At 43.3% G+C, this 26,367-nt stretch overlaps 1 protein-coding gene across 1 annotated transcript in view; it reads left to right on the top strand.

Annotated features, from left to right (window-relative positions):
- Fhod3 (formin homology 2 domain containing 3) overlaps positions 1-26,367 on the top strand; it is a 418,808-nt gene that overhangs the window by 242,092 nt on the left and 150,349 nt on the right. The window contains exons 5-6 of the mRNA XM_035440244.1: positions 7,071-7,165; positions 25,995-26,106. Of these exons, the coding sequence (XP_035296135.1) occupies positions 7,071-7,165; positions 25,995-26,106 (207 nt within the window). The remainder of the gene's footprint in view (positions 1-7,070; positions 7,166-25,994; positions 26,107-26,367) is intronic.

Genomic DNA, 26,367 nt, shown 5'->3' with positions numbered 1-26,367 from the left:
ACCTAGAGATAGCAAGAAGACATTAGAGAAGGGGAGTGTGTGTGTGTGTGTGTGTGTGTGTGTGTGTGTGTGTGTGTGTGTGTGCGAGTGTCAGATTTTTATGAATCTCAGGCTCATCACAAGCTGTGTCTGAGTGCCCTAAAGAATTCACCAGCGACTTAGAAATTGAAGCAAGGTTGAATAGAGTCAAGCCCCCACTGGCCTCTCTGTGATCCTCACACAGGACCAAACAAAATATCCTCAGCCCAGGTCCCATTCTGTTCACCATATGATCCTTTTGCAGGGCCAGTCCTGATACACAGCAAAGGCTAGAAAAACTGCTGATTTGGGGAGCCACAGCCCATGAAAGGAAGGTCAAAACTCAGGGCTCAAACTGAGTTAAGTGACCTGCCTGCTTAAATCAAACTGCAGTGTTTTCTGTGATACTTAAACAAAAGCCAAAGTTTCTTGACATAATTTTCAAATTATCCAGGATCTCAGCCAATGTTACTTGTCATACAATAAACTTGGAAAGTTTCATCTTGTTGGGAAAGGAAAAACCAGTAGATCCCAGTGCCAAGGTGATGCCGACATTGTGTTTGTGAAAGACTTAAAAATAGTATTATAAAAGTGTTTCGTGTAGGAAAAGAATAGAAAAATAGAAAGTTTAGCCAGGTGATGGTGGTGCACGCCTTTAATCCCAGCACTCGGGAGGCAGAGGCAGGCAGATCTCTGTGAGTTGGAGGCCAGCCTGGTCTCCAGGGTGAGTGCCAGGATAGGCTCCAAAGCTACACAGAGAAACCCTGTCTTGAAAAGAAAAAAAAAGAAAGAAAGTTCATGCGAAGAAGTATACTGAAAGAGTTAATGATGAACCATATAATAAATAGCATTAGTAACTTAGCAGATATTCTCATTAGCAGATAGACCTACATTCAAGTACAGCAATAATTATATGGTATGTGACTAGCCTAGTCACAGCAATTAAAGGCAGGGTCTATCAGGATAGACGAAGATCCAACTAAAGTATCACAAGAAACTTAGTATACATAATTCAAGAGCAAAGAGATATAGACAAAATGCAAATACTAATCAAAATAAATCAAAGAAGTGGCCACATCCCTAAGAGTAAGTAGAGTTGAGAGCAATGAATGGTAAAGGGGACGCCATTGTGACACAAGGGCTGGTTCTTCCACACAATTACAACTCCTACATATATGGTGCCCAAGTGGAGAGAACTGAAATAAGAAATAGAAAAATCCCATTTCATTTGAGAGTTCACTTTTCCCCGATAGAATGAAAATCAGCAAGGCTATCGAGGAACTGAACAGTGCCATCAGCCATCTAGCCCTAAGGGACATTTCCAGAGTACTCTACTCAGCTGCCACAGAATATATGCATTTTCACAAACAGGCAAAACAGTCACCAGGATAGGTCATATCCTGACTCATGAAACCATAACAAATCTTGAAGAATTGGAATCAGATGATGTGTTTTCTGGTTGTAATGGAATTAAACTAAATCAGCAACAGAAAGATAATAGGAATATGTCCAAACCCTTGAAATTAACACACTTCAGACTCACCCATGTGTCAAGGAGAAATTCTCAAAGGAAATTAGAAAACAGTTTGTAGCAAATGAAAAGACACTGTATTAAAGTTTGTGGGGTGTGATACAAGAGAGAAAATTACAAGAGCAGGGGCTTATGCTAGAAAGGAAGAAAACCATGTAAACATCCAAATTAAAGAAAAAGACTAAGAATAAAATAATCTGAAAGGTAGAAGTAAATAATAATGGAAAATATTGAAATTGAAATGTTAGAAAAGTCAAGGGACAAAAAAAAGCTGGTTATTTAAAAGAAAAAGAAAACTGATGAAGAATAATGGGGGTGTGGGAGAAGACAGAGTTGCCAACAATAGGCAAGAAAGAGAAGACCTACAGTGCTAGCTGAGTAGCAGCCTCACTAATAACTCTAAGTTTAAAAATGGACAGTTTAGAAAAATGGACCCATTCCTTACCGACCACAAACTACCAAACCCTAGATGGAGATAGATAAGCTAAGACATTATAACTATTGCTAACTTCAAAAGAAATAGCTTGCAGTTAACTTTGAAAAACGAATCTCGAGGCCCAGATGGCTTCCTGGCAAGTTCTACCAAACATCTCAAGACAAAACAAAACTGCTTTTATAAAATCTCATCCAGAAAAAAGGCAGAGAAACACTTCCCAGCTTGTGTCATGAAGCCAGAGTCCCCATGATGTAAAAGACAGACAGACAGGATGGTACAGACCAATACGTATCCTGAGCAAGGATGCAAAACTCCTTAACAAGATGCTAGCAAATCAAATCCAGCAGCAAACAACAAGAATAATGTACTGTGACCAAATGAGGTGCAAGGCTCAATTAATGCCTCAGATTCAGGCAACATGATCCACAGCATCGCAGAAAAACCACATTCACATCAGTTAACATCAAAAAGACACCTGACACAAGTCATCATCCATTTGTGATCACAAAACCTCCCAGGATTCTGTTTAGAAATTCACAAAAACCTGCTTCTAACATTATAATTAACAGTAAATATCTAAATGGACTTCCTCTTGATAGTAGGAACAGGAAAGGCGTCCACTTCCTCCACTCCTGTTGACTATTGGCACCAAGTCTTAACTAGTGTAGGAAGGAAGGCTCAGGTATGATTTGGTAAGGAGGAAACAAACCATTTTTTTTTCACAGACATTATTGCCTGTGTAGGCAGTGCAAGTAAGTCTACAGAAACAAAATAAAAAGCTAAAGCCTCCTAGAATTAATGTGTTGAACAAAATTATAGGATTCAAGAACAACACACCAAAGCCACTATTCCTATCTCCTAATGGGGAATGGAAAAATTAAAAAAAAAAGAAAGCTATCTACAATAGCTTCATAAGACGGGAGCTACTTGTAAACTTAAGAAACAAAACCATAAAACATACCCTATCTGTAGCTGAAAACTAAGCTCAGTTGAAAGCAATCAGAGGAAATCCCGATTAATGAATTTAGTGGATTAATGAAGTCTCACCTGCTAAAGGTGTTCTCTCAGAATTTATCCATAAACCTTAACATCCCGTGTGTGTGTGTGTGTGTGTGTGTGTGTGTGTGTGTGTGTGTGTGTGTTGTACCTGCATGTGTATATGTGTGTTTGTGCACGTGTGCACATGTGTGTGGGCTGAAAGTTGCTATCAAGTATCATCTAGATTGTTCTTCATTCATTATGGCAGGGGCATTCAGTCAAACTCAGAGCTCACCTATACACTAGTCCGGCTAGCCAGTTTACTGTCTGCTGGACTGGCATTACAGGTGGACTTCCAAGCACTTCTGTGGATCTGGGGATCTGAATTCAGGTCCTCAGGCTTGCATGCCAACCACTTTAGCCACGGAATCATCTCCTCAGTCCTGTTACAGGAATTTTTCTTTTGGTTTTTCAAGACAGGGTTTCTCTGTGGCTTTGGAGGCTGTCCTGGAACTAGCTCTTGTAGACTGGTCTTGAACTCACAGAGATCTGTCTGCCTCTGCCTCCAAGTGCTGGGATTAAAGGTGTGCACTACCACTGCCCAGCTGGAATTTTTTAGCGATATAGACAAACTGCTTCCAGACTTTATACAAAAGTTATTTGAAAAGGAACATAAATAGCCAAAACAATATTGAAGGAGAAAAATGACATAGAAGGAGTCAGAGTGCACAGATGTAAAGGCTTAGCAGGAAGCTGTAATTGGAAAAATGTGATATTGACAAATAGATCAAGGGACAGAAATCGACCCACACAAACATAGTCTATGCATATTTGCTGACTTGCAAAAGCAGCATTTAAATAAATGAACTCTCTTTAACAAATGGCATTTGGGAGGCAGAGGCAGGAGGATCTCTGTGAGTCCAAGACCAGCATGGTCTTCAAGAGCTAGTTCCAGGAAAGTCTCCAAAGCCACAGAGAAACCCTGTCTCAACACCCCCCCCAAAAAAACCAACCAACCAACCAAACAAACAAATGGTCTTATGTCAATCGGTCAGTTAAGTGAAAACACAGAACTTTAACCTTGTATAAATTTAATCTCAAAATTGATCCTATAGCTAAGTGTAAAAACTAAAACATGACTTTGGAGGAAGAGCTTTGGAGCCCTCCCAGCCAGGGCATGGTTGATTTGGGAGTACTTTGGGGGGCCATGATGTCTGGGCAGCATTCTAACTCAGCCCCCACCAATGTCCCTGAAAAATGGGTCTCTCATTACTGCTGTGTCAGTTTTCAAATACATGGAAACACAGAAAAGCCAGTAAGTTCTATCTGGGGCGAAACAAGATAGGTTCACAAAGGACCTCTTTTTTGGACTAGGGTGCTCCCACCACCCTGTTCTGCCTGTTACATGTATTTGAAAACACAAATAACCAAAACAAACAAAAACAAAAGCAGACAAACAAACAAAAACAAAACCACCTGGCTCCTGTGACCCAGACAAAAGTGTGTTACTACGACATCTACTTTTTTCTTGTGTGATTTTATTCTCGGGTTTCTGGCCTGTGAGCGAGTCTTTGCTTTTGATTCCTTTTGCTGCGGTTATCAGCTCAGTCGAGTATCATTAGTGCCATCTTGTGTCTAGAGTGGGCCTTGCAGGAAGCAAACTCCAGCATTTGAAACATCTATTTAGAGGGCAGGTTTTGGATTATCCAGGTGTTAGGTCAAGTCATTAAACACGGGCATTCTGGTACTCTCCACCTGCAGGGAGAGAAGCTGATACAATCAACCTTTAAATCCTCATCTGCTTGTACCGTTTTGTATCAGCGGCCCAGCTTCTCTCATCTATTGTCCAGCTAACAGAGGCCCCTGAGAAGCTTGGGTGGAAAACCATCATTCCAGACTTTGGGTCTTGTGTGGGGAGGTTGAGCTCATAGGCTGGAAGTTTCAGGGGCTATATGGCCCAGTTAGCACCCCTTATGATTGATTTAGTAGAAGTCAGGACTGGCCTTTCTGAAGGAGGCAGTGACAGTAAAAAGTTCACAAACCACACAACCCATCACATCCTTCTTTTGCCTTGTTTTTGACCTTTGTTCCTTGCTTTTCTATTGCAGAACTATTGTGATGTGCACAGTGGGGAAATATAAAAAGAGAAGCAAACATGCACTCAGTGCTAATGCTTTCTGTGTCAGCGCTTCCCTTCCCTTCCTCCCCTCTGAGGTGCCACAGACAGAGCTCAGCTCTAAGCAAGGCCCCTCCCACTGAGCCACATGCCACTCGTAATAAATTCCTCTTTTATACATGCAGATTGGACTGTCTTGTTAAATTAAGCAAGGCTTAGAGTTTTATGCCTGCCTTTAAATTCTTTGAACAGGAACATTTTACAGGGTAGGACAAGGCTTTGGTTTATTGTGTGTGCTGACTTGTGATGGGTGTTAGATTTTGCTTGTCATGGAAATAGCACTTTGGAGAACATCTTTGCTTCCTTATTTATGTTTTTTTTTTTTTTACTTTAATGTAGAGGCCTCTTAAGATGGGTTCTTCAAGCCATGTGAGGAAACATGTAAAGAGGACTTAGTGTCTTAGCACAGGCACCCAGAAGGCCCGCCATCCCTCCTGTTTAAATCCTGCTTCTAATAAGAATATCTCCAGTGTTTGGATACCAGCTAGAATATGAACCTATAACATAATGTCTATTGTGTTTTGAGTGCACAACAAATGCTTTTTTTAGCTTTATGTATTCAGATGCAGCTTTCTTTAGAATGTCTGTCTGTTTGCTCCTTTATTGGTGGGTAATGCTGGCTGCTGGGTGTTTTGATATCACACACACACACACACACACACACACACACACACACACACACACACGCACGCACGCACGCACGCACGCGTGCACATACACGCACACACACACGCACACACACACACACACACACGCACACACACTTGTCTACTGTGATCACTGAACTGTTCCTGTTTGGGGTTGTACTTTTTGCAGTCAGTGCCCTTCCATTATTTCTGAAAAACCTACATGCACTCAATCTTTGTATAAAGAAAGTCTGTCAGAACATTGAAGTGATTACCGTTCAGTTATGGAGTGAAGGATCATTTTGTTCAATTTCCAATTTTCAAAATGAAATGTCCTGCTAAAAATGCAGTTGAAAAGACCATTGATGCTATGTTAACTACTTATGGGTGAAAGGTGGTTAGGATGGTTGGCATGAGTTCAGGAAGCCTGCTTAATTTGGACATTCACCCTCTCTCTGAGCAGTGTCTACAGCCAAAATTATTTTGATGTTAATGGAGCTGTTTAAAAACAATACTTTCTTCTTGGAAAATGACAATAGAGTGATTATATTACACTAAGAATTTAAGATTGGGAGTGTGACAGGTTATTTGGAGTTTTCACGGACTATGTGAACACTAGTAAGAGTGAGCTACAACCTCAGCCCTCTGCAATTTTTAAAATTTCAAGACAATTGCACTAAGTTGGACACCCTGACCTTTAACTTGTGCACTTCCCTGCCTCAGCTTCCAGGGTAGCTGGGATCACGTATCTGTACCTCTAGGCTTAGCCAGAAGATGATTTTTTTTTTCCAGTCTGATGTTTGCCATCTTTGAATTTAAGAAAATTCAAGGTAACACTTAAATGCAGTGTTGTCAATTTTCTAAGGGATTAAAATAGCATCCTCACAGGATGGTTTTACAAGACATAGGACCTGCTGACTGAAACCTGGGACACTGGTTGTTTTTGCCAACTTTGTGTGCCCTTTTGGTTCTAGATGCTATCTTGTGTGTACTGATTTGTCCTGTCTTGGACAACATACACATCAGAATGGAGAATCATGAGTTTTAGACATCAAGATGCATACACCCATCAATCACCGGCTCAATGCCTTGGTTATACCCTCCAGATGCCCAGAATAGCCCCTGCTGCTTTTAGTTCTGAAATAAGATTCAGCCAATTTCAGATCTTCACACTGGCCTTCAGTGTTGGTTCCCAACAGACAGTGCCCTTAATGTGATGAAAATCTCAGTTGACCTCCTGATCACTGAAGACTGCACTTCAATATAAACCCATAACATATCCTTGTTTCTCTTCCCTGTCTGCAGCACTGGGGCAGATTATGTTGTATGTGGATGGGATGAATGGAGTCATTAACCACAGTGAGACCATCCAATGGCTTTACACTCTTGTTGGGTCAAAGGTAAGACAAGGTTTTTTTTTTCTTTTTCTTTTTGGAACATCTTGTTCCTTTTGTAAATTACTGCCTTTTTGTTTAAATCCTCTCTGAAATGTTATTGCAAAGAGCAATCCTCTTCAGCTTTGCTCAAGTCCTGTCTTGGTATAAATGATGACTAATCCTTTGTAAGTTTTCAAGCACACGTCAATCATAGATAGTTTATAAAGTTTTAATGCACTTTAAGTTTTTCTTCTCTTAAGCTGTAATCAAATGCCTTCAGCACTTTTGGTGTCTAATATTTAATTGAAATATTATGTCATGGATAAAGTACCTATGTACTCCTTATATTTTTACCTCAAGTGGTAGGACACTACTAGTATATTAAGCCATAGATACCACATGAGAGAGCCCCAATGCCATTACTGGCCCTTGGATTTCCTTTCCCAGTGTTGTGATGAGAAAAAAAAAAGAAAAAAGAAAAAAAAAAACCTCCCATTTCATAGTGGAAAAATTATATTCCCTAGGGCAACTGGAAATGTTTTTATCCTCTATCTTTTTAGCTTTGTTTTCTATGGAAAATGGAAGTGACTCTATTTTGAAGCTAGTGTAAGCGGTCTTGGAAGTGAAATGGAATGCTGGGTCTATGAGGCTGACTTAGCTAGGCTGGAGGGAGATTTGTATCTGGTCTCCTGTGGTGGTGGTTTCTGTTTTCTTTGCATCTGCTTGGAGGCCTCACTGATAGGTCTATCTGGAAGCAGGTCCCTCCACAGCTCTTTGACTGATGTCCATGACCTTAAAATCTTGAGAGGTGGGGGAGACTTTTTGTAATAAAGGGGGACTTTTAATATGTGTTAACAACTTGTTTCTCAAGTAAACAATTTAGGTATTTTTCCATACCTTTTCCTTTCTGATGTAGACTTCAGGTTAATTAATATTTTACTGCATCTGGTAATGTATTCTGTGTTTGAAGCCTAGTGACTTTTCATTTTGATGTTCTTGTGATTTCATATGCTGTATTCTCCAAGCAATAAAATTCTGATATACTTTATATAAAAAAAGTAAATTTCCAGGGGTTCCTAGGGTTGCAGGTAGCATTAAGAGAGCTTGATAATAAAAAATTATTTTAAATGAAAAAAATATGTGTTACAACTGACATAAGGAATCTTTGTAGCTCTGTTGTAATCCTGACAAGACTGATGGGGTGGCATGGGGACAGGGAGAAGCATGGATGAGCACAGGGAGAAGGAGAGTGTCATGGGCTGAGAGTGCTCTCTGGACCCATGTGCTGGGAGCTCATGCAGCACCGTGGGGAAGGAGTGACCTTCTGTGAGGAGCTCAGGTCATGAGGGCTCTTCCCTTGGAGGTGGATTGTTGTTGTTGTAGCAATGGGCTGAGAAAGTAGACTTTTTCTCCTCTACTTTTCTCTCAGGACATGACCTATGTCCCTTCTGGTCTGTCTGTAGTGACCAATTGCCATCTTGGAAGTGGAGAGGCTGACATGTTCTATGAAGATCTTGCATGTGTTCCTGCCTGTCAACCTATGCAGAATACAGTTCTGTTCTTTAAAAAAAAGTCACCTAGTCTAGGGTGTTTTTCAGTGACAACACTAATGGAGTAAGACAGGAGAAAGTTCCAGAGAAGAGGAAGGGTTAGAAAGAACTAGCAACTATGGGGAAGGGGATAAAAAGATATGGTGGCTCATATCTAAATCCCCAGTACTTGAAAGGGTGAGGTAGAGGATTACTGAGGATTAAAGGTCAGCCTAGGTTATAGTGTAAGACTCTGGCTCAAAATCCAAAAGGAAAAGAAAAATAGAAAAGGAGATGGGACAAGTAGAAGGCAGCAAACTCATCTCTTAGCCACTGGCCTGTGGCATCACTGCTTCCTGTGATTATTGTTGTTGTTGTTGTTGGGGGGGGGGAGTTGTAGTTTTTGTTTTTGTTTTGTCTTGTTTTGTTTTGTTTTCCTTTGGACTCACTCTGTAGGGTAAATGATCTGAAAAGGAGAACAAAGGGAAATCTGCATTGCATTTTGAAATAACACAGAGAATCTTAAAACCAGACCCTTGAAAAATATCAGCAGAGAACTCCATGTTTTCCCTGCTTGGCCCTCAGAGCCCTTGCTTGCTCTGTGGTCCCTCCTCAGTCTCTTTCTAGGGTTGACCAGTTGCCTCTTCACCAACCATTGGCTTCGTTAGCACTAGACTACTTAGAACATGTAGATTTTGTCTCCACCTTTCATTTTTTCCAGTAGCCAGTCTTCAATGCTTGCTGACTTCGAGGCATTGTGAGGCTGGGCAAATAGGGTGAGTTTGTGGCTTGGGGTCCATGGTGCTACTAAAAAGGGGAATGATGGTGACACCCGAAGCTGCTGTCCCATTCATTTGCTGTGATGTTAGACGAGATCTTTAATGATGTTACCGGATATACTCAGTTCCAGGGCAGCAGCTGAATGCAGAAAATAAGCAGCCATTGGCATGTGTTTTTTCAGCACAGTTCTCCTGAGATGCCCCTTTCTCTACAGAACCTGCTGACAACCCTTCCTTCACTTTCATCTGGGTAGTGAAGAATCCAGGAACTAACCAGGACCCTTAGGTTTCGAGAATGAAGCCTCAGTCTGTCCTCAGCACACAGATCAATCAGTGCCACCTCTGTAGGTTTCCCCAGCTCAGGTGAAGAAGACAGGGAAGCTGTGTTCTATCTAGCCTTTTTCTGTTGATGGAATGATGGCTTCTAAACATGAAAGGTTTGCCTTGACAGCCTGCTGGCTTTGCCTTATACAGGCACAATGTTGATAAAGGAAGTGCTGGTTAGAAAAAAAATTCTGTTGTTCTGTTTTCATAACGCTTGATTTTCCTCCCATGAAAGATGTGAATTTGCTGCCTGCCAGAGGGTCATTATGCAATGCACATTTGTAGTTACTTGAAACTCCAGAGAAGAAAGCAATGGATTTGCAGCCAAATAATGACTTTTAAGAGAGAAAGCACAAAATGTTTTCAATAAAGTCTTTCTGTTTACATAGGCCCATCTCTAAACTCCTCATGCAGAGGTATGAGGGTGGGTGTCCCCACAATGACTTTTTAAGGTTGGGTAGTTATTTTCTTCATGCACCTGGAATTCTAATTAATTGAGGTAAGATGATTCTGTTTGTACAGCTTGGCCTGCCTCTCTGTCTTCCATTCTGGCCCTGGGGGAGACCTTCATCTCCTTACCAAGGATGTTCTTGATGTTGCCATGGAAACTGCCCTTTCTGTATTCCTGTCTACCTTTTCTCACCCTGCTGTCTATTTCTGCCAGCCCCAGTGAATCTCATTCTTTCAGCTGTGTGCCAGGCTGCTGACAGACATCAGTGGATTTCCTTTGCATCTGTGTGAGGATGGGCCCGCTGTCCTGCTCTTATATAACCCCCTGCTAACTAATTTAGGGAGAAATGAAAAGAGTCCTGGCCATATTGTTTTCTCTTACACATTCATATTCATGATCTCTCTATGAAACCTCATTAGGACAGTAGAATGAACTCCAGTTGAGTTGCATGGCATGTAGAAAATAGGGTTAGAGGAGGGAGAAGATGAAAGGGATGGGGACAGTTTCCATGAAGTGATGGGGCCTAGGGAAGCATTGCAGTCAAAGTGAGAAAGATGTGGAGACATCTTGAGAAACAGTTTCTGAGGCCTAGTTTTCTGAATTTACAAAAGTGGGTCATGTCTTGGAGTGGGATAGTGCCTCTGACAGGAATATGGAAGCTGATGTAAAATTTGGAAATGATATTTTTGATATTTTGTGATGGTTGCTCAGATGATGAGAATGAATAGCCATTTGGTCTTGTAGTTACGGTATTTTGTCACTGATATGTGACTACTGGAATGGCCCACATGTAGGCTGAGACATGAATTTCTTAGTACATTAAGTTATAGAATCCTAGCTCTGGTGAATGCTGAGTCATGTTAAAGTTGGTGTTTGACATTGTGAGCCAAATTCCCGATATTTCTACAAACATAAAGGATGTGGGTTGTGACTCAACCCTCATGCAACCTGGGAGTTGGTAGGAAATAATTCTTACAGGGGGGACATCTTCATCTATGCTATTACCAAACACTGTGTGTGTACTGTTTTGTCAGTCACTCTGAATTCCCTATGTAGGTGCTCTGAGCATTCAAGGGTAACTGTCAGGGACTGAGAATATATATATATGTATATATATATAATATATATATATATATATATACATATATATATATTGTGTGTGTGCGTATGTATGTATGTATGTATGTGTATATATCATCTCTCTCTAGAGATACACACACACACACACACACACACACACACACACACACACACACAGCCCAGTCACTAAAAGCTTGCGTGTAAGCACAAGGACCTGAGGTTGCTTCCTGGGATTCACATTAACAGACAAACAAACAAACAAACAACAACGACAAAACACATTGGGTGTGGTAGTGTGCTTATAATCTTAGTACTGGTGAGGCAGAGACAGGGGATCCTTTAGGCTAGCCAGAGAACTACCCTGGACAACTTGGCCAGGTTTAGACTAATAAGAGACCCCATTTCAAAGTAAATGAAGAAAAAATAAAACTGAAGGTGAGTAACTCCTAGTAGTGACATGTGAGGTTGTTCTCTTGACTCCACACATAGTCATATACATAGGAATATGCACATCCATCCACATTTTAAAAGTAAAAGTGAGAAGATGGCTCTCCTGTAAGTCTGTCCAAGCTACCGTGTTTGTTTTGTTTTAGATGTTACAAGGACCTAATAACTCGTTCTTTATTCTACTGGTCACTGCTTTCCTTTTGCAACTGGTAGAAGTTATGCAGCAGCCGCCCAGGATAGGACATTTTCTTCCACAAATTTCATCTCTGCTTTTGTGGGACTTTTAGCAGCAGCCCCGGGTGTTTGCCAAGACTAGCCTGGCAGTCCATTAAACTTCCCTGACTTTTTCTCATCTATCATGCCTGCCAGTTCTTCTTTCCGAATGTCCATGACTGATGGTTGTGTATCTAAATGCAAGGCATTGCAATTTTCCTCGTTGATCAGACCACAGTTTCAGCCTCAAGATAATTGTGAATTCTGTCTTGGCCGTTTATCATCTTAACTATTGGTGCCAGTTCTCTATAACATAAATTTAATAAGCTATGCCTCTTTATTATAGACCAGAATGCCGAGGGGGAGAGAGTGTGGATCAACCGGCACAAACTGCATGACGATGCTGATTAGTCGGGGTGTTTTAGGGTCACTGTGAGTGAGTGGGGAGCTGCCTAACTGATCATCAAGCCACTCCTCTTCATTTTTCCCGCCTTCTCAGTCTTTCTGAAAAAGGATACACTGCATCTCACAGCACGTGCTAGGACTTTGGGGGCCAATGCATCCTTCGTATGGCTTGCCTTTTCATCTATAAAATGGAGATAGTCTGTAGGATGAATAGGTACAAGTGTGTAAAGCTCTGAACACTGTTCCTGGCCCTGTGTCCTGTATCATTTGTTAATAGCATTTTTTCCCAGAAGCCCACTCAACATCCTAATTTAGAGATGATGTTCTCAATTGAGACTACTGGGCCTGGTCTCTCTCTGTCTCTGTGTCTCTGTGTCTCTGTCTCTGTGTCTCTGTCTCTGTGTCTCTGTCTCTCTCTCTCTGTCTCTCTGTCTCTCTCTCTCTCTCTCTCTCTCTCTCTCTCTCTCACACACACACACACACACACACACACACACACACAAACACACACACACTTATCCAAAATTTGTCTGAGGTATTTTCTTCAGGGATCAGTGGTGAGCAGGATGTCATTTTTGGAGTTCATGTACTCACATCCTCCCCTTGGTAGTAGCTGTTCTGTCTGATTTTATACTGGGTGGCAAGGGCTTCTGTCATCCCCAGCTCTGCCCCTGAATTGCCTGGGGAGTGCAAGGCAGGTTCCTAGAGAGCAGCATACAGCTGGTCTTTATGCCTGAAGTTTCTAGGGCTCTCATGCAGTGGTGGTAACCCCACATTTGGCTTTCAAGAACTTGTGAAAACCACCACAGGTGAGCATTTCTTGCTGCTTGGCGGGGTGGGCGGTGGGGGGGGTTCCACCTTCCTCCCCTCTGTTCTTAGCTAGGTCATTGCAGACACCTTTCCCTCTTTGTAAAGAAAATTGTCACCCCCATATTTCAAGCCTCTTGCTTTCCTCTGCACCCCCAGTTCCATGGTAGGCTCAATATCAGTGGCAAGTTTAATGACTATCTGGCCTTTTCTTCGTTACATATGGGTGTGTGCATGCATGTGGACATGCAAGAGTGTGGAGGTGAGAGGAGGATGTTGGGTGTCTTCCTTGATTGCTTTCCACCTTGTATTATTGAGGCAGTCTCCCATCTGAACCCGCAACTCACCAGTTTGGCTAGCCAGCTTTCTTTGGGGATGTCCTAGCTCTATCTCCTGCATGCTGGGATTCCAGATGGACTGTCACAGCCACTTTATGTTGGTGTGAGGCTCCAAATGCTAGTCCTCATGTTGTGTGGCAAACTCTGCATGCTGAACCATCTCCACAGCCCTCAGGTTAGAGATTTTCTTGCTGCCAATCTGAGAGCAATACTCTCTTCAGCTAAGTAGGAAAATATCCGATTATATACGTATTTTAAAACTCACACTGTAAACATATTTAATACCATGAAATCTGCTCAACCATTGAATTCTATATGGCCTAGCCAAAGAAGTTACCAGAACATTAATAAGTTCCTTGAACTGTACCTGCTGTCTTAAATCAGTACTGGATTTGGATCTTGTGTTTAATACTTCCAAATGACTGGAGTTAATATATGTTCCATTAATAGATTTGGACTCATATTAATTTTCATAATTAATGACAACAGATTAAAGAAAAAACACAAGCTTATGGATGTTCTCAACATCTTGGTAGCATTATAAAAACTAACATTTAAAACTTTTCAATGATTATAAGAATAAAATGTTCTCTTTGGATATAGCTAGAAATTTTAAAAAGTAAAAATAAGCAAAAATATTATCTGGAAATGCTACCAAAATTAATGAGGATGATTAACTTTGAAACCTTTCAATTTTTCTTCGTTTTTTTCTTATATAGTAAGCCTTAAAATATTCTAAACATTTTCTGTGTCACTGTAATTTAAAATATTATTTGATGCCTTATAATAGTCTCTTGTATGACTGAGCTGTGACTCACTGGAGTTCATTTCATGTTTCTCATGTTGTCAGTACAGTGGCTCTAGATTGGACGCTATATTTGAAGATACTTTAATATCATTAAGACCTGTTTAGTGAGTGAAGTTGTTTGAACTTTGTATTTGTCAACATTGCATTAGGTAGTATTTCTAAAGCTCCTTGCATTACCCCAATGTATTCATGTGCTATTGGCAGGATGACACTGTGGCTACAGAACCAATGTCCCCTGTAGAGTTCACCCCTGACTCCTCTGCCTTTGCACACCAAGAATACAAAATCCAATGTATGCAGTTTCTTTTGTGCATGCGGGGTGTTACATGTGTGTGCTGGTGTTAGAGACCAGAGGTCAACCCTTAATATCATACCTTAGAAACTGTTCACCTTGTGTTTTTCAGACAGGGCCTCTCACCAAGTAAGCTAGACTGGCTGGCCAGTAAGGGCCCCAGGGATCCTCTTGCCTCCTCAGTACTAGGATTATAAGCAAGCTAAATCTTCCTCTTTATTAGCATAGGTTCTAGGGATTGAACTCAGGTCTTTCTGCCTGCAAGGCAAACACTTTAACACCTGAGCCATTCCTCTAGTGTCATAGTATATTTGGTTTCTTAGATGCCCCAGTAGGAAACCAATCTCAGCAGGAGAAAAGAGTGGGTTTAAGATCAGGTTTTACAAGCCCTTGCTTTTGGAAGACATCTGAGTGAAAGATCTGAGGATGAGGCCAGGCCTTAGAGGGACAGCCAGCAGAGGCCCCAGTGGCAGATGTATCGCTCCTTTAGTCCATGGTGTGCTTCAGGAAGCATATTTGGGTCTCCTCCACTCTCAAGAAGCTTCTGTATAAGCTAGCTTTGCTGCTTTGTCATCCACAAATGTATTTTCCCCGTAAGAGCCAGAAATATAAGGAGAATGAGTGGGAACTGGATGCTTGAACCTGGGAACACATTTGGAAGAATGCAAAACCTCAAGTAGCCAGCATACCCTTTCTCCAATGAAAATACTTTCCATCTTCTAGGATGGTAGAGGTACCAAAGGACAACAGAGTCAGGGAGTTCTGGAAGCCATCCCAGGAGGTGCCCTGCAGGCTTGAGTTTCCTTTGTCAATGCTCTTAACCTCCCCTGCCCCCTACCCCACCCCCAGGTCTTTGTTTCTGTCTGCCTAGCACCCTCATGCACTCACTTCATGGAGACTGCTGGCAACCAAGCTCTCCTGACAGCACATTCACCATGCCAGGCTTACCTGCTGTCTGCTGGCATGCCTCCAGGACTAGTTGTTTGTAAAAGAAAGTTATTCTTCTACTTGGGAAATACCATCTATAGTATTTCCACAATGTGTATTTTTTGAACCAATAGGAAAAGTGGGGCTCTTCACTGGCTAAGGGCAAGAATCAATTGGACCTATGTTTTCCTTTGGTTTCATTTAGAAATTGGCCGTGTAACAAGTTATTTTAGCCTCCTAGAATGTGGGGTTTTGTACCCCAAACTGGGCATGTTGCTTCCTGTAGAAGCACCCAAGCTTGTTAATTTCCTTCAACCAATGTTGCATTCTACAAGCAACAACAAGGTGTCCCGTGGCTGGCGTGTTCATGCAAGGCATTGGTATTCCTTTCTCAACAGTAAAGGAGAGAATTCATGTTATTTTATTAATTGACCCTTTTTATTTCTTCCCACATTTTCTTTGTTATGTGTGTGAACATGTAAGCATGTACATGCCATGCACATGCATACAGGTCAGAGGACAACTTGCATGTGTCAGTTCTCTCCTTCCATCCTGTAGGTACCAGGGGTCAAACTCAGGCCATCATGTTGGGTAGCAAGCACCTCTATATGCTGACCCATCTCCTAGGCCCTCAAATGACCCTGAGTTGCCTCTAGAAAATTTAGCCAAGTGAATATTTTCTGATGTTTGCACACTTCTATTTAAATAAAGTTCTAGCTAAAATCCAGCTAAATAGCAGGGCGTTGGTGGTGCACGCTTTTAATCCCAGCACTCGGGAGGCAGAGGGAAGCAGATCTCTGTGAATTTGAGGCCAGCCTGGTCTCTGAAATCTGGTCTCTGAAATCCTGTCTCAAAAAACCAAAAAAAAAAAATCCATCTAAATAAACCATAATAATTTGTAACTTCTTGTTTTTATCTTCATCATCTTTGGAGAGCTTGTTCTGTTTTATGCTGTACAAAATTTCTTACTTACTGATCATTACCTTCAGGGCTACCCAGCTTCCCCCAGGGTACTTCACTGTTCACAGACTTGGTTTCCTTTCTGTAGACTGCACTGTCAAAAGCAGGTGGCTGTTACTCTCTGAGGCCAGAACATAGGGACTTAGTGAAGTGACTTCCTGTCCTGGCTGATAGGCCAAACCTGATAATTTATTCCTCATTGTGAGCCAAGGCACATTGTTCTGTCGTTGAGGTATTGTGTTTGAGCCTCTGCTTTAAGTCTGATATTTGCCCACACCATGTTGAAGACAGTCTGTAGAAATTGAGAAGGGAAGGATTGTGAAACGTAAGTTTTTTGTTGAACCATTTGATAATTATGAAGGCCCTTGGACATCAATTTGAGCTGCTTGCATAGAAGTCTCAACTTGAGAGTATGACATTAGAATAAGATGTCAAACAAGGAGTCTTAAGGATGCATCACAAAGGGGCTACAGTTTCTTGGTGGAAGGGAGACATGGTCTCACTCTGTAGACCAGGCTGATCTGGAATTGACTTGATAGCCCAGGCTGCCCCCAAACTTAGCGAAGATCCTCCTGCCTCAATTTCCAATGTTGGTATTACAGGCACTAGCTAACATGTCTGGTTTGATTTTTTTTTTTCTGATGCCTAGTCTGTTCTAGACTATAGGTAAATGTATAAATGGTTCGGGAAAGTTTTATATAGTTCAGGGTGTCTTACAGTTTCTAATCTAGTTTAAAAGATCAGCACCTGTCTTTGTAGCACACATCTATGCTACTTTAGAGGAAGTAAAACAAAATCACACATGTTTTTCTAAACCTTTTTGTAACTTAAGTCCTAAGGTTTGGAACTTGTTTTCTTTTTATGGTCATTGAGCTTTTAGGAGAGGAGTTGGCAATTTGAAGGCCTTTGGGATACTTGAATTTGTACTTAATGAGCAGCATATTTGACCTGCTCACTGTATTTGTTCTGTTTCCTTAAATCCAATGAACTAAGAGTGAAGTTCCAGGTTAAACGTCTCAAGAAACTGCCTTGTATTCCTTTCCTAGGATTCTGGTCGCTGCATTCTGTCTAAAACCTAGACATTCCCTGCAAGTTAACCAGGATAACCAAACTCTAGTAAAGTACAATGGTGGGACTGCTCCCTCACTCCCTAGCCTCTCTGAAATGAACATGACATTGGAATCCAGAGTATGTGTGGGATATGGAAGCTCTGTCCTTGGTTACTTTTTTGGTTACTTAGCTGGCACTCTGCCTTTCACAAAGGCCTTTCAGCCTGTATTTTATGCTGACTAGGAACACAGAGTCCAAAATAGTGGGTATGGCAGAGATCTCAGTCCAGTCACTTTGAAAATGTGTTAAATATTCATGAAGTATGGTAGCTTCATGTTCCTGGCTTCTGCACTCGTGTCATACAAAGGGACTATCACAGATCCCTGCTTAGCTATGTGCTTTAGAATAGCATAAAACATTATTTTTCTAGAACTGGGAGTGTAGCTCAGTTGGCAGAATGTTTGTCTAGGACCTGTAGTACCTGTGAAACTCTGAGTTTGAGCCCCAGTACCACATACATCTGAATGTGACCTTATGTATGTAGCGTCTCTGACATTTTTAGGAGATGAAATCTGAGAGCAAACTCCCTATTCCTCTGCTACATGGCTGCCTAAAGAAGATCTGAACACTAAAAGGCGTGCTAACATGGTAGGGAGAAATCTGACAGGGTCCCAACCCTTCACAAAGAGCTGCAGGCTACTAAGGAAAGTTAAAGAGGGTGGAATAATCTTCCCCACGGAAGAACCTGCCAATTGGCTATCCAATACTAAGTGTTCAGCCTTGTAATCATTTACATACAAGTAACTCTGTATGGACAGAGCAGGTTGTGGTTATACATTAGGAATGCACATGTACATGCACGCTCACACACACACACACACACACACAGAGAGAGAGAGAGAGAGAGAGAGAGAGAGAGAGAGAGAGAGAGAGAGAGAAACAACAATTAAAGTAAAAGAGGCAATGAATTTGAGAAAGAGAAAAAGAGGATATATATATATATATATTTGGGAGTTTTTTCTCTGTGGGTTTTTTTCTCTGTGGCTTTGGAGGCTGTTATGGAACTAGCTCTTGTAGACCAGGCTGGTCTCAAACTCACAGAGATCTGCCTGCCTCTGCCTCCCGAGTGATGGGATTAAAGGTGTGCACTACCACTGCCTGGCAATTTTGTAGTTACATTTTAATTTCAAAAATGTATTATAAAAAGACCTAAGTGTGGTGTGGTGTACACCTATAATCCCAGCAGGTGGAAGCAGGGTGGTTGGAGGTTCAGCATTGACCCTCTAACCTCTATAGGAAATTTGAGGCCAGCCTAGGATACATGAGACCCTTTCTACAAAGAAACAACAAAAAAGCCTCATAATTTTCTTTGTTACAGTAGACAAAATTCAAATAGAATACTTGTATTCTTAGACTGTCAACCAAACATAGGTATCAAAGCCCAAAGGCAGGACCTAGAGCCTGGGCCCTTCTTCCAATGGTGGTATTGAGTGACAGGAGCCTTCCATTGCCATTCCACTGCTGTCCTGCTCCACTAAAGACAAGAGGAGTTGGGCTAGCTGCGCCTAGCTCTGAGCATCCCTGACTGTGCTAGAGTGGTCCTCTGAGTACACTCTCTGTCCCTTATGTGGGTGATGCTCTGTGTGTGTGTGGGAGGGGTCCTTTCTCAGTATATGATGGGCCATGTCCTTGAAGCATGGCTGGGGCTGTGTTATACCCTCAGAGTCTCAAAGGGTGCTGAGCATTCAAAGGGGCCCCCAATATTGTTGAAAGTGGAAGCAAAGACACATGGATTAGAAGGGACTCAAACATGGCCAGCCAGTCTACCCACCCAGCTTCACCTCGTTCAAGGATATACCCCTCCTTCAACCCATTTGGTTTTGAGTCACTGAGGCTGACTCCTTGCTGCCGTGTCACCTGTCTGCTTCATGACTGCTGGACCATCCCATGGTATAACATGCTTCACGGGAACTGGATCTGCTCTTCCTGATTTTTCTCTCAGGACTAGACAGGTTGCCAGGTACCTGGTGCATTGTAGTGAAACTGTGCATATTAGGATTGAAAGGGGCTTCAGTCAGAGCTGAAAATTGGTTGTTGGAGGTTAGAATGGTACTTTGAGGTATGATGTGTTGCCATGCAGTGGTGGTTGCCCTGACATCTTTGTAGCTTACTCCCACCCCTCCTTTTGAGATGCTCCTTCCTACAGCCACCTTAAGCATCTCTCCCCTGCTCTGCCACTGCCTCCCTTGTTTGCCTCTTCCCAGTGGACTCTTAACTGCAGTTCCTATGTAAATGTGCAAATACGTCTAAGATGAATTTGGACTTTCTAAGTTTGGGAATCAAACCAAGATCCCGGTACATTCTATGAAAGCACTTTACCAGTGAACTAACCACTCAGCATCAAGAAAAACGTTTAGGAGCTTTGGAAAAGGCAATGTGCTGGACTTTGAGGAAGGGATATGTGGCTCCTGTGCTGGCCGCTTCACAAATCAGAGGCTTGTGGCTATTCCCTCTAAAGAAGGGTGTTAAAGAGAGCAACCACTGGATGACTGAAAGATACTATAGCATTATTTAGAAGTGGTGTGCCCCTCCTACTTTCATGTCTTCACGACACAGCTAATGTGGACTTTCTGAGGAGTCTGGATGCATCTGAAGATGAGTTTCGACACGCTTTCAATTAGTATCAGGAATTTGCCCTAAATTAACGTTCCGATGCTCTTGCCTCTAAAGCACTTTAGTTATCTAATGTGCTTGCTATTCATTGGCATAGTAAATCTTCCCAAAGCACCAAACATAACCTAACTGGCAGCTAAAGTCACAGAAATCCCAAACAGAGAAATCATGGTTAAGAATTTTTTAAAAATAAAATTACGGTGCCCAAAGAACCCCCAACAGAGCCTTTTCAGTGCAGGGGAGGAAGACATGAAAAGAAAGGCTTCTACAGGAAAGAGTTCTCCAGCAGAAGCAGCCAAAGCTTAGGGGTTTTGGGTGTCAGGGACCATGATAGTCAAGGCCGTGGCCACACAGATGCTCAGAAGGTCTCACGGGACTGGCAAAGTGGGCCCTGCTAAGACCAGCCTTGCAGGAGTGTACTGTGCAGCCGCCAGGTTTCTTCCAGGAACCACAAAAATGATGTTCTACCTCCCAGGGAAGTGGCCAAGCCTGGACTTGCTGGGTTTGTATTTACTTGAAGACATTTCTCTGACTTTAAGCATACAAAGCACAGTTCATTCTTCTGGACTGCACCCCCCCCCCCCCCGCCAAACCTTGTACTTGTTGAGAAAATACTGTGGAATTTAGCCTCTTCCTAAGCAGGAAGGAACAGGGAGATGGTAGGATTGGAGTTGGGGGTAGAAATCCTCTTAAGTGTTTCGAGCCCCCCAAAGTACCCAGTTCCCTGTGTAGTGGGAACACAAAGGGAAGGGGAAGCCCAGGGCTTCTCAACCTTCGCCTAACTGTGGAGGGCCTTACCTTGGCTAGGGGCTGTGACATGTTCCACACCACTATGATGGGCTGGAAGGAGAAGCTTGGTGAAGATATGCCACCTTCATGTGCAGTGCTGGCTCAGTGGCTTCTCCTGTATCAGAGGAATTGTGTAGGTATAGCTTGTGGTCTTAGGACAGTAGCCAAATGTATACCCAGTCTCTATGTCTGCGGGGTCTTTGTAGAAAAGACTAAAAATCATGACTAAAATGTTCTGTTTAAATTGTGTCTTTGCTGACCATGCAAATGCTTTTACTTGTCTTTATTTCCTGAACACCACCACACACCAGCTATTCATGCAGGTGACTTCAGGTACTCAATTGTGGGGAGGATGGTTGTGGATATGTGTAAATGCTACATGGTTTTCTGTCACTCAAGCTTTTATGGGTTTGGGAGTCTGGGGTGGGGGGGAGTCCCAGCTTCAATATTCCATGGACATGTGAGGAGCCTCTGAAGCTAGTTCATTCATGAGCAGGATGCAAAAAAGAAAGGCTCTGTGATGTGGTCATTGTCAAGGGGGTCCTTTTTATGAAGGTGTTTTCCACAAGTGAGCTTTCCCAGGCTGGAGTAAGAGAAGACCAGGCCTGTAGTGTTTATTTCATACAAAGAAAAGAGCTAGAGAGAAGACCAGGCAATGGTGACGTACAGCTTTAATCCCAGCAATTGGGAGGCAGAGGCAGGTAGATCTCTGTGAGTTTGAGACCAACCTGGTTTACAAGAGTTAGTTCCAGGACTGGATCAAAAAAAAGGAAGGAAGGAAGGGAAGTAAGGGAAGGAAGGAAGGAAAAGAAGAAAGAAAGGAAAGGAAGAAGGAAAGGAAAGAAGGAAAGGAAAGAAGGAAAGAAGAAAATGAAGAAGGAAAGGAAGGAAAGGAAAGAAGGAAAGGAAGAAGGAAAGGAAAGAAGGAAAGGAAGGAATGGAAAGAAGGAAAGGAAGGAATGGAAAAAAGGAAAGGAAGGAAAGGAAAGAAGGAAAGGAAGGAAAGGAAAGAAGGAAAGGAAAGAAAGGAAGAAGGAAAGAAAGGAAGGAAGGAAGGAAAGAAAGAAAGAAAGGAAGGAAGGAAGGGAAGGAAGGAGGGAAGGAAACGAAAGGAAAGGAAGGAAACGAAAGGAAAGGAAGGAAACGAAAGGAAGGGAAGGAAAGGAAGGAAGGGAAGGAAGAAAGGAAAGGAAAGAAAGGAAGAAAGGAAAGAAAGGAAGGAAAGGAAAGAAAAGAAAGGAAGGAAATAAAGAAAGAAAGGAAAGAAAGAAAGCCAGCTGGGGAGAAGTCCCCAAGCTGGCAGTAAGCTGAAGTTTTCAGTGTGTGTGTCAGGGGCACAAGACAAATACCTTGGAGGCTACTGTGATGGTCCTGAGAGGGGTGGGTATTGGTATAAGCATGACTTGAGAGTAGCTCTACCTCACATGGATTCTGGAACACTGTGAGAAAAGTACTGGGACTCTGCTGACTGCCCCGATCATGGCCTGCTGTGGGGCCATGGCAGGAACAGTCCAGGCCGATAGTGGCAGGTCTCCACATGCAGTGAGAATGAATGAAGATTTGGGAAATCTGAGGTACAGGATAGCACCTGAGAGAGATCAAAGTTATAAGACAACTCATCCCAGGAGTTGGTTCCAGCCTGGAAAGTGTTAGACCCCCGAAAACTCAAGTATCCGGGGTCCTAGGCCACGTTCTCGGTCACCCCAATCACCAGGCGGATTCGAGACCTTGCTGCAAACTGCACGAGGCTTTATTGTAATTTAACGAGCTAACCCCATGTTAGCTCGGGTCTTTCACCCACCCGCCATGGCGGATGGCTAGAAAAGACAGTTTGAAGCCGCTGCACACAGATCTTTATAGGGCAGCATAAGGGGAGTGTCTAGGGGTACGCACAGGCTCATGATTGGTGTGCCTCCAGGCTTGGAAGGCTTGCCCTGTGTTGATTGGTCAACTGGTGTTATGGCCCATAGACCCTCCCAGGGTGGTTTACGGGCAGACCCGTAAAGCACACCCAGGGTCGTAAAGCATAGCGTTACCAGCTAACTTCCGATTGGTTCCTTGTCACGAGACAGGCATCTGACTTTCTAGTGACTAACTTCTGATGGTTTCCTTGTCACGAGACAGGCATCTGACCTCTAAGTGACCAAGGCAGGTTTATGGCAAGCACGTGTTCGGCTGTTATGGCTGCCGAAAGGGAAGCTGGTCCCTTCAAAAGCAATAGACATTTAACATTGAATCTTAGATGAACTTTAAAACCCAGGGATAGGATAAACTTTTCTAGAGAGTGTGTGGAAAGACAAAGAATGAACGCCCAGGTAGAAACTCTTAGGTCTTCACAAAGCCATAATGAACACTCTGAAAGGAGCACATGACAGAGTCGCCATCAGGTGGGAGACTAGCTAGCTGTCCTGTCCCTAGAGAGAGCAATTGACTGTGACACATGCTCCTGAGGGTTGAATGAAATCCATGAATAAGTAACCATGGATTTGGCAGCACATAGACCACCCTGGACCTGATAGTGGAGATAAAGTTAAATTCCTGTCAGTTTGGGCTAGAGAGTGCATGAGTTGCTTCTCTAATTGGTGGAACAAAATACTCAGATGAAATGAATTTAGGAAGGAATGGTTTATTTGACTTCACATTTTTAGGATATAGCCCATCATGGCAGGATCTGAGGCAACTGGTCACACAGCATCCAGAGCCAGGAAGCAGAGGGAGATGAATTCTGTTTATCTCACTTCCTGCTTTTTGTTGAATCTGGGACCCCAGCTCATGGAATGATGCTGCCTACACTTAGAGCGACTCATCCCACCTCTCTTAACCCAGTCTAGAAAATCCCTCACAGATATGCCCAGAAGTTTGTTTCAGTAGGGACTCTAAATCCTGAAGCTGAGCATCAAGTTTAATCATTACAGGCAGCCACTGGGAAGTTGGGAACTGGAGCCATAGCCCATAGGTACTCTTGTGAAAGTTAGGCATCAGGTGGAGAGAATGGGACCAAGGACACGACAGGTGATTACGACAGGTGATTACTTAGATGTAACAGCAGAGAAAGAGTTGTGGAATGGCCTTGGAGAAAGGTTTGGGGACAGGGAGTGCTTTAAACTATTCACTCCTGTACTAGTTTTTTCTCCTTGCTATGACAACGTAAATGCCCAACAGGTGCAATTTGGGGGAAAGAGGATTGATTTTGACTCCTGGCTTAAGAAGATACAATCCAAAGTATGGATGCAGATGGCACCTTCTTGGTCTGGGCAGACAAGAGTTGGAGCTAGAGGCAGTTTCTCAGATCAGAAAGCCCCTGGAGGGAATGCTCACACTGAGATCAGAAAGCAGGAGGGGATGCTCACACTGAGATCAGGAAGCAGGAGGGGATGCTCACACTGAGATCAGGAAGCAGGAGGGGATGCTCACACTGAGATCAGGAAGCAGGAGGGGATGCTCACACTGAGATCAGGAAGCAGGAGGGGATGCTCACACTGAGATCAGGAAGCAGGAGGGGATGCTCACACTGAGATCAGGAAGCAGGAGGGAATGCTCACACTGAGATCAGGAAGCAGGAGGGGATGCTCACACTGAGATCAGGAAGCAGGAGGGGATGCTCACACTCAGCTTGCTTTCTCCTTTCCCCTCTTCCATCCAAGCCCCCAGCCCATGGCATGGCACTAGCCACATTCAGAGTGGGTTCTTTCCCCACAGTTAATTCTCTCTGCAACTCCCTCACAGACACACCCAGAAACTTTCCTTAGTCTCCTAGGTGAGTCTAAATCAGGTTGATCAAGGTGACAAAGAAGACTGACCATCGCACCCTTGAGCTGTACAGTGCAGCTCCCTGCTTGGGATCCCCTCACTTTTCCCGTCAACTCCCTCTGCTCCCCTGTCACTGTGATGTCAGCTCATGCCTCATGGAGTTCCTGGGTCTCTCTTTTGGTACAGAGTAAATGATGAAGCAGGAGCTGATTTTTCTCCCTGAGTGGGGGAAATGGTACAATTTGATATGGCCTTTGACTGATGGGTCAGCACAGCTAGCAGACACCCCAAGCCCACTCCAAGTCAAATGAAGTGCTTAGCCTTGGAGAAAAAAATGTAAACAAAGCTCTCTCCATTTAGAAGAGTTCTCATGGGGTTGGAAATGGGCAGCAAACAGCATCGGTAGGGATGGACAGCCTAAAGTTGGCTTGGTGTTCTGAGGTGCATCATTTGAACCGTCTTCAGGAAGTATGTGTGTGAGGTCGCTAAGGAAGAGATTCTTGGAAGAAAAGGGGAAGGGAGGTTTTGAGGGAGAGAGCGAGGAGCAACTGGGAGGTGGGAAACTGACCCAGAACCCCTCAGGACTCAGGGTGCTGGAGTTAGGAATCCATGGTAGCTTCCAGTGAGTGAATTGCTGCCAAACTCTCCCAGGGTGAGTTCTACTATAGGTAAGAAAGGATCTGAGCTGCTTGTAGTTCCTCACAAGTGCTGAGCCATGGATCCAGGGTCTGTGAGTTCCAAGGCCCCAGGCAGTCTGCTATGCCTGCTTTTAAGTAATAGGGACTTGGCTCAGGTTCCTGCTTACCCAAGCTAGCACTAGTATCCTAAAACAAGTCATTTGATCTGCTGTGCCTGCTGGGAAAAATAAAAACTGTGACTGTTGTCATTGGGATCAAATGAAGTTCCCTATTCAGCACACACTATCTGACTTGTTGGAAGCTGGATGTGAATTCTGGGGTCAAGTGCACTGGGTTTGAATTTTTTTCCATTGATCACTAGCTGTGTGATCGTGGACAGTGTACTCTGCCTCAGGGAGGGGGGCAGGTAATACCTGCGTGCTGAGGTATCTATCTGATAAGAGGTGAGTGAGAAACTAGTGATGCTCAGGTGATCTGAGGAGTTCCAGGTTGACTGGTGGCTGGCTGGGTGCTGGCTGTGGGTAGAAGGGAGAATGCATTCAAGTGGGCAGAGCTGCCTATGCTTCTGTGTGATGGTCTCATCTTCTCTCCAGTTCCGCCTGGTGGTGAAGACAGCCCTGAAGCTTCTGCTCGTCTTCGTGGAGTACTCTGAGTCCAATGCACCACTCCTCATTCAGGCTGTTTCTGCTGTCGACACCAAAAGAGGTGAGCAGTCCCTGTCCCGGGGGCCATCAAGGTCATAGTGTCATATAGGGAGGCATCCCATCTTCGAGTGAGTTATTGGGAGCATTTTGTGTGTAACCATCTCCGTGAAGGATCCAGAGTGGTAACTATGGAGATTAGGGCTGGAATGTGAGGTGACAATGAAGAAAATGCATGTGTGGACATAGCCAGGACCTGTCAGACCATTGTCTTTTGCCCCCATCACTGAAACTGCACAGAGGGCCTGTCCTCCTGATCCAGTTC

The sequence above is a fragment of the Cricetulus griseus genome, chromosome 2 (assembly GCF_003668045.3).
Source record: "Cricetulus griseus strain 17A/GY chromosome 2, alternate assembly CriGri-PICRH-1.0, whole genome shotgun sequence".
NCBI classification, from domain to species: domain Eukaryota; kingdom Metazoa; phylum Chordata; class Mammalia; order Rodentia; family Cricetidae; genus Cricetulus; species Cricetulus griseus.
The sequence above is the reverse complement of the archived record's forward strand: the minus strand, read 5'-3'. Positions and strand labels throughout refer to the sequence as shown.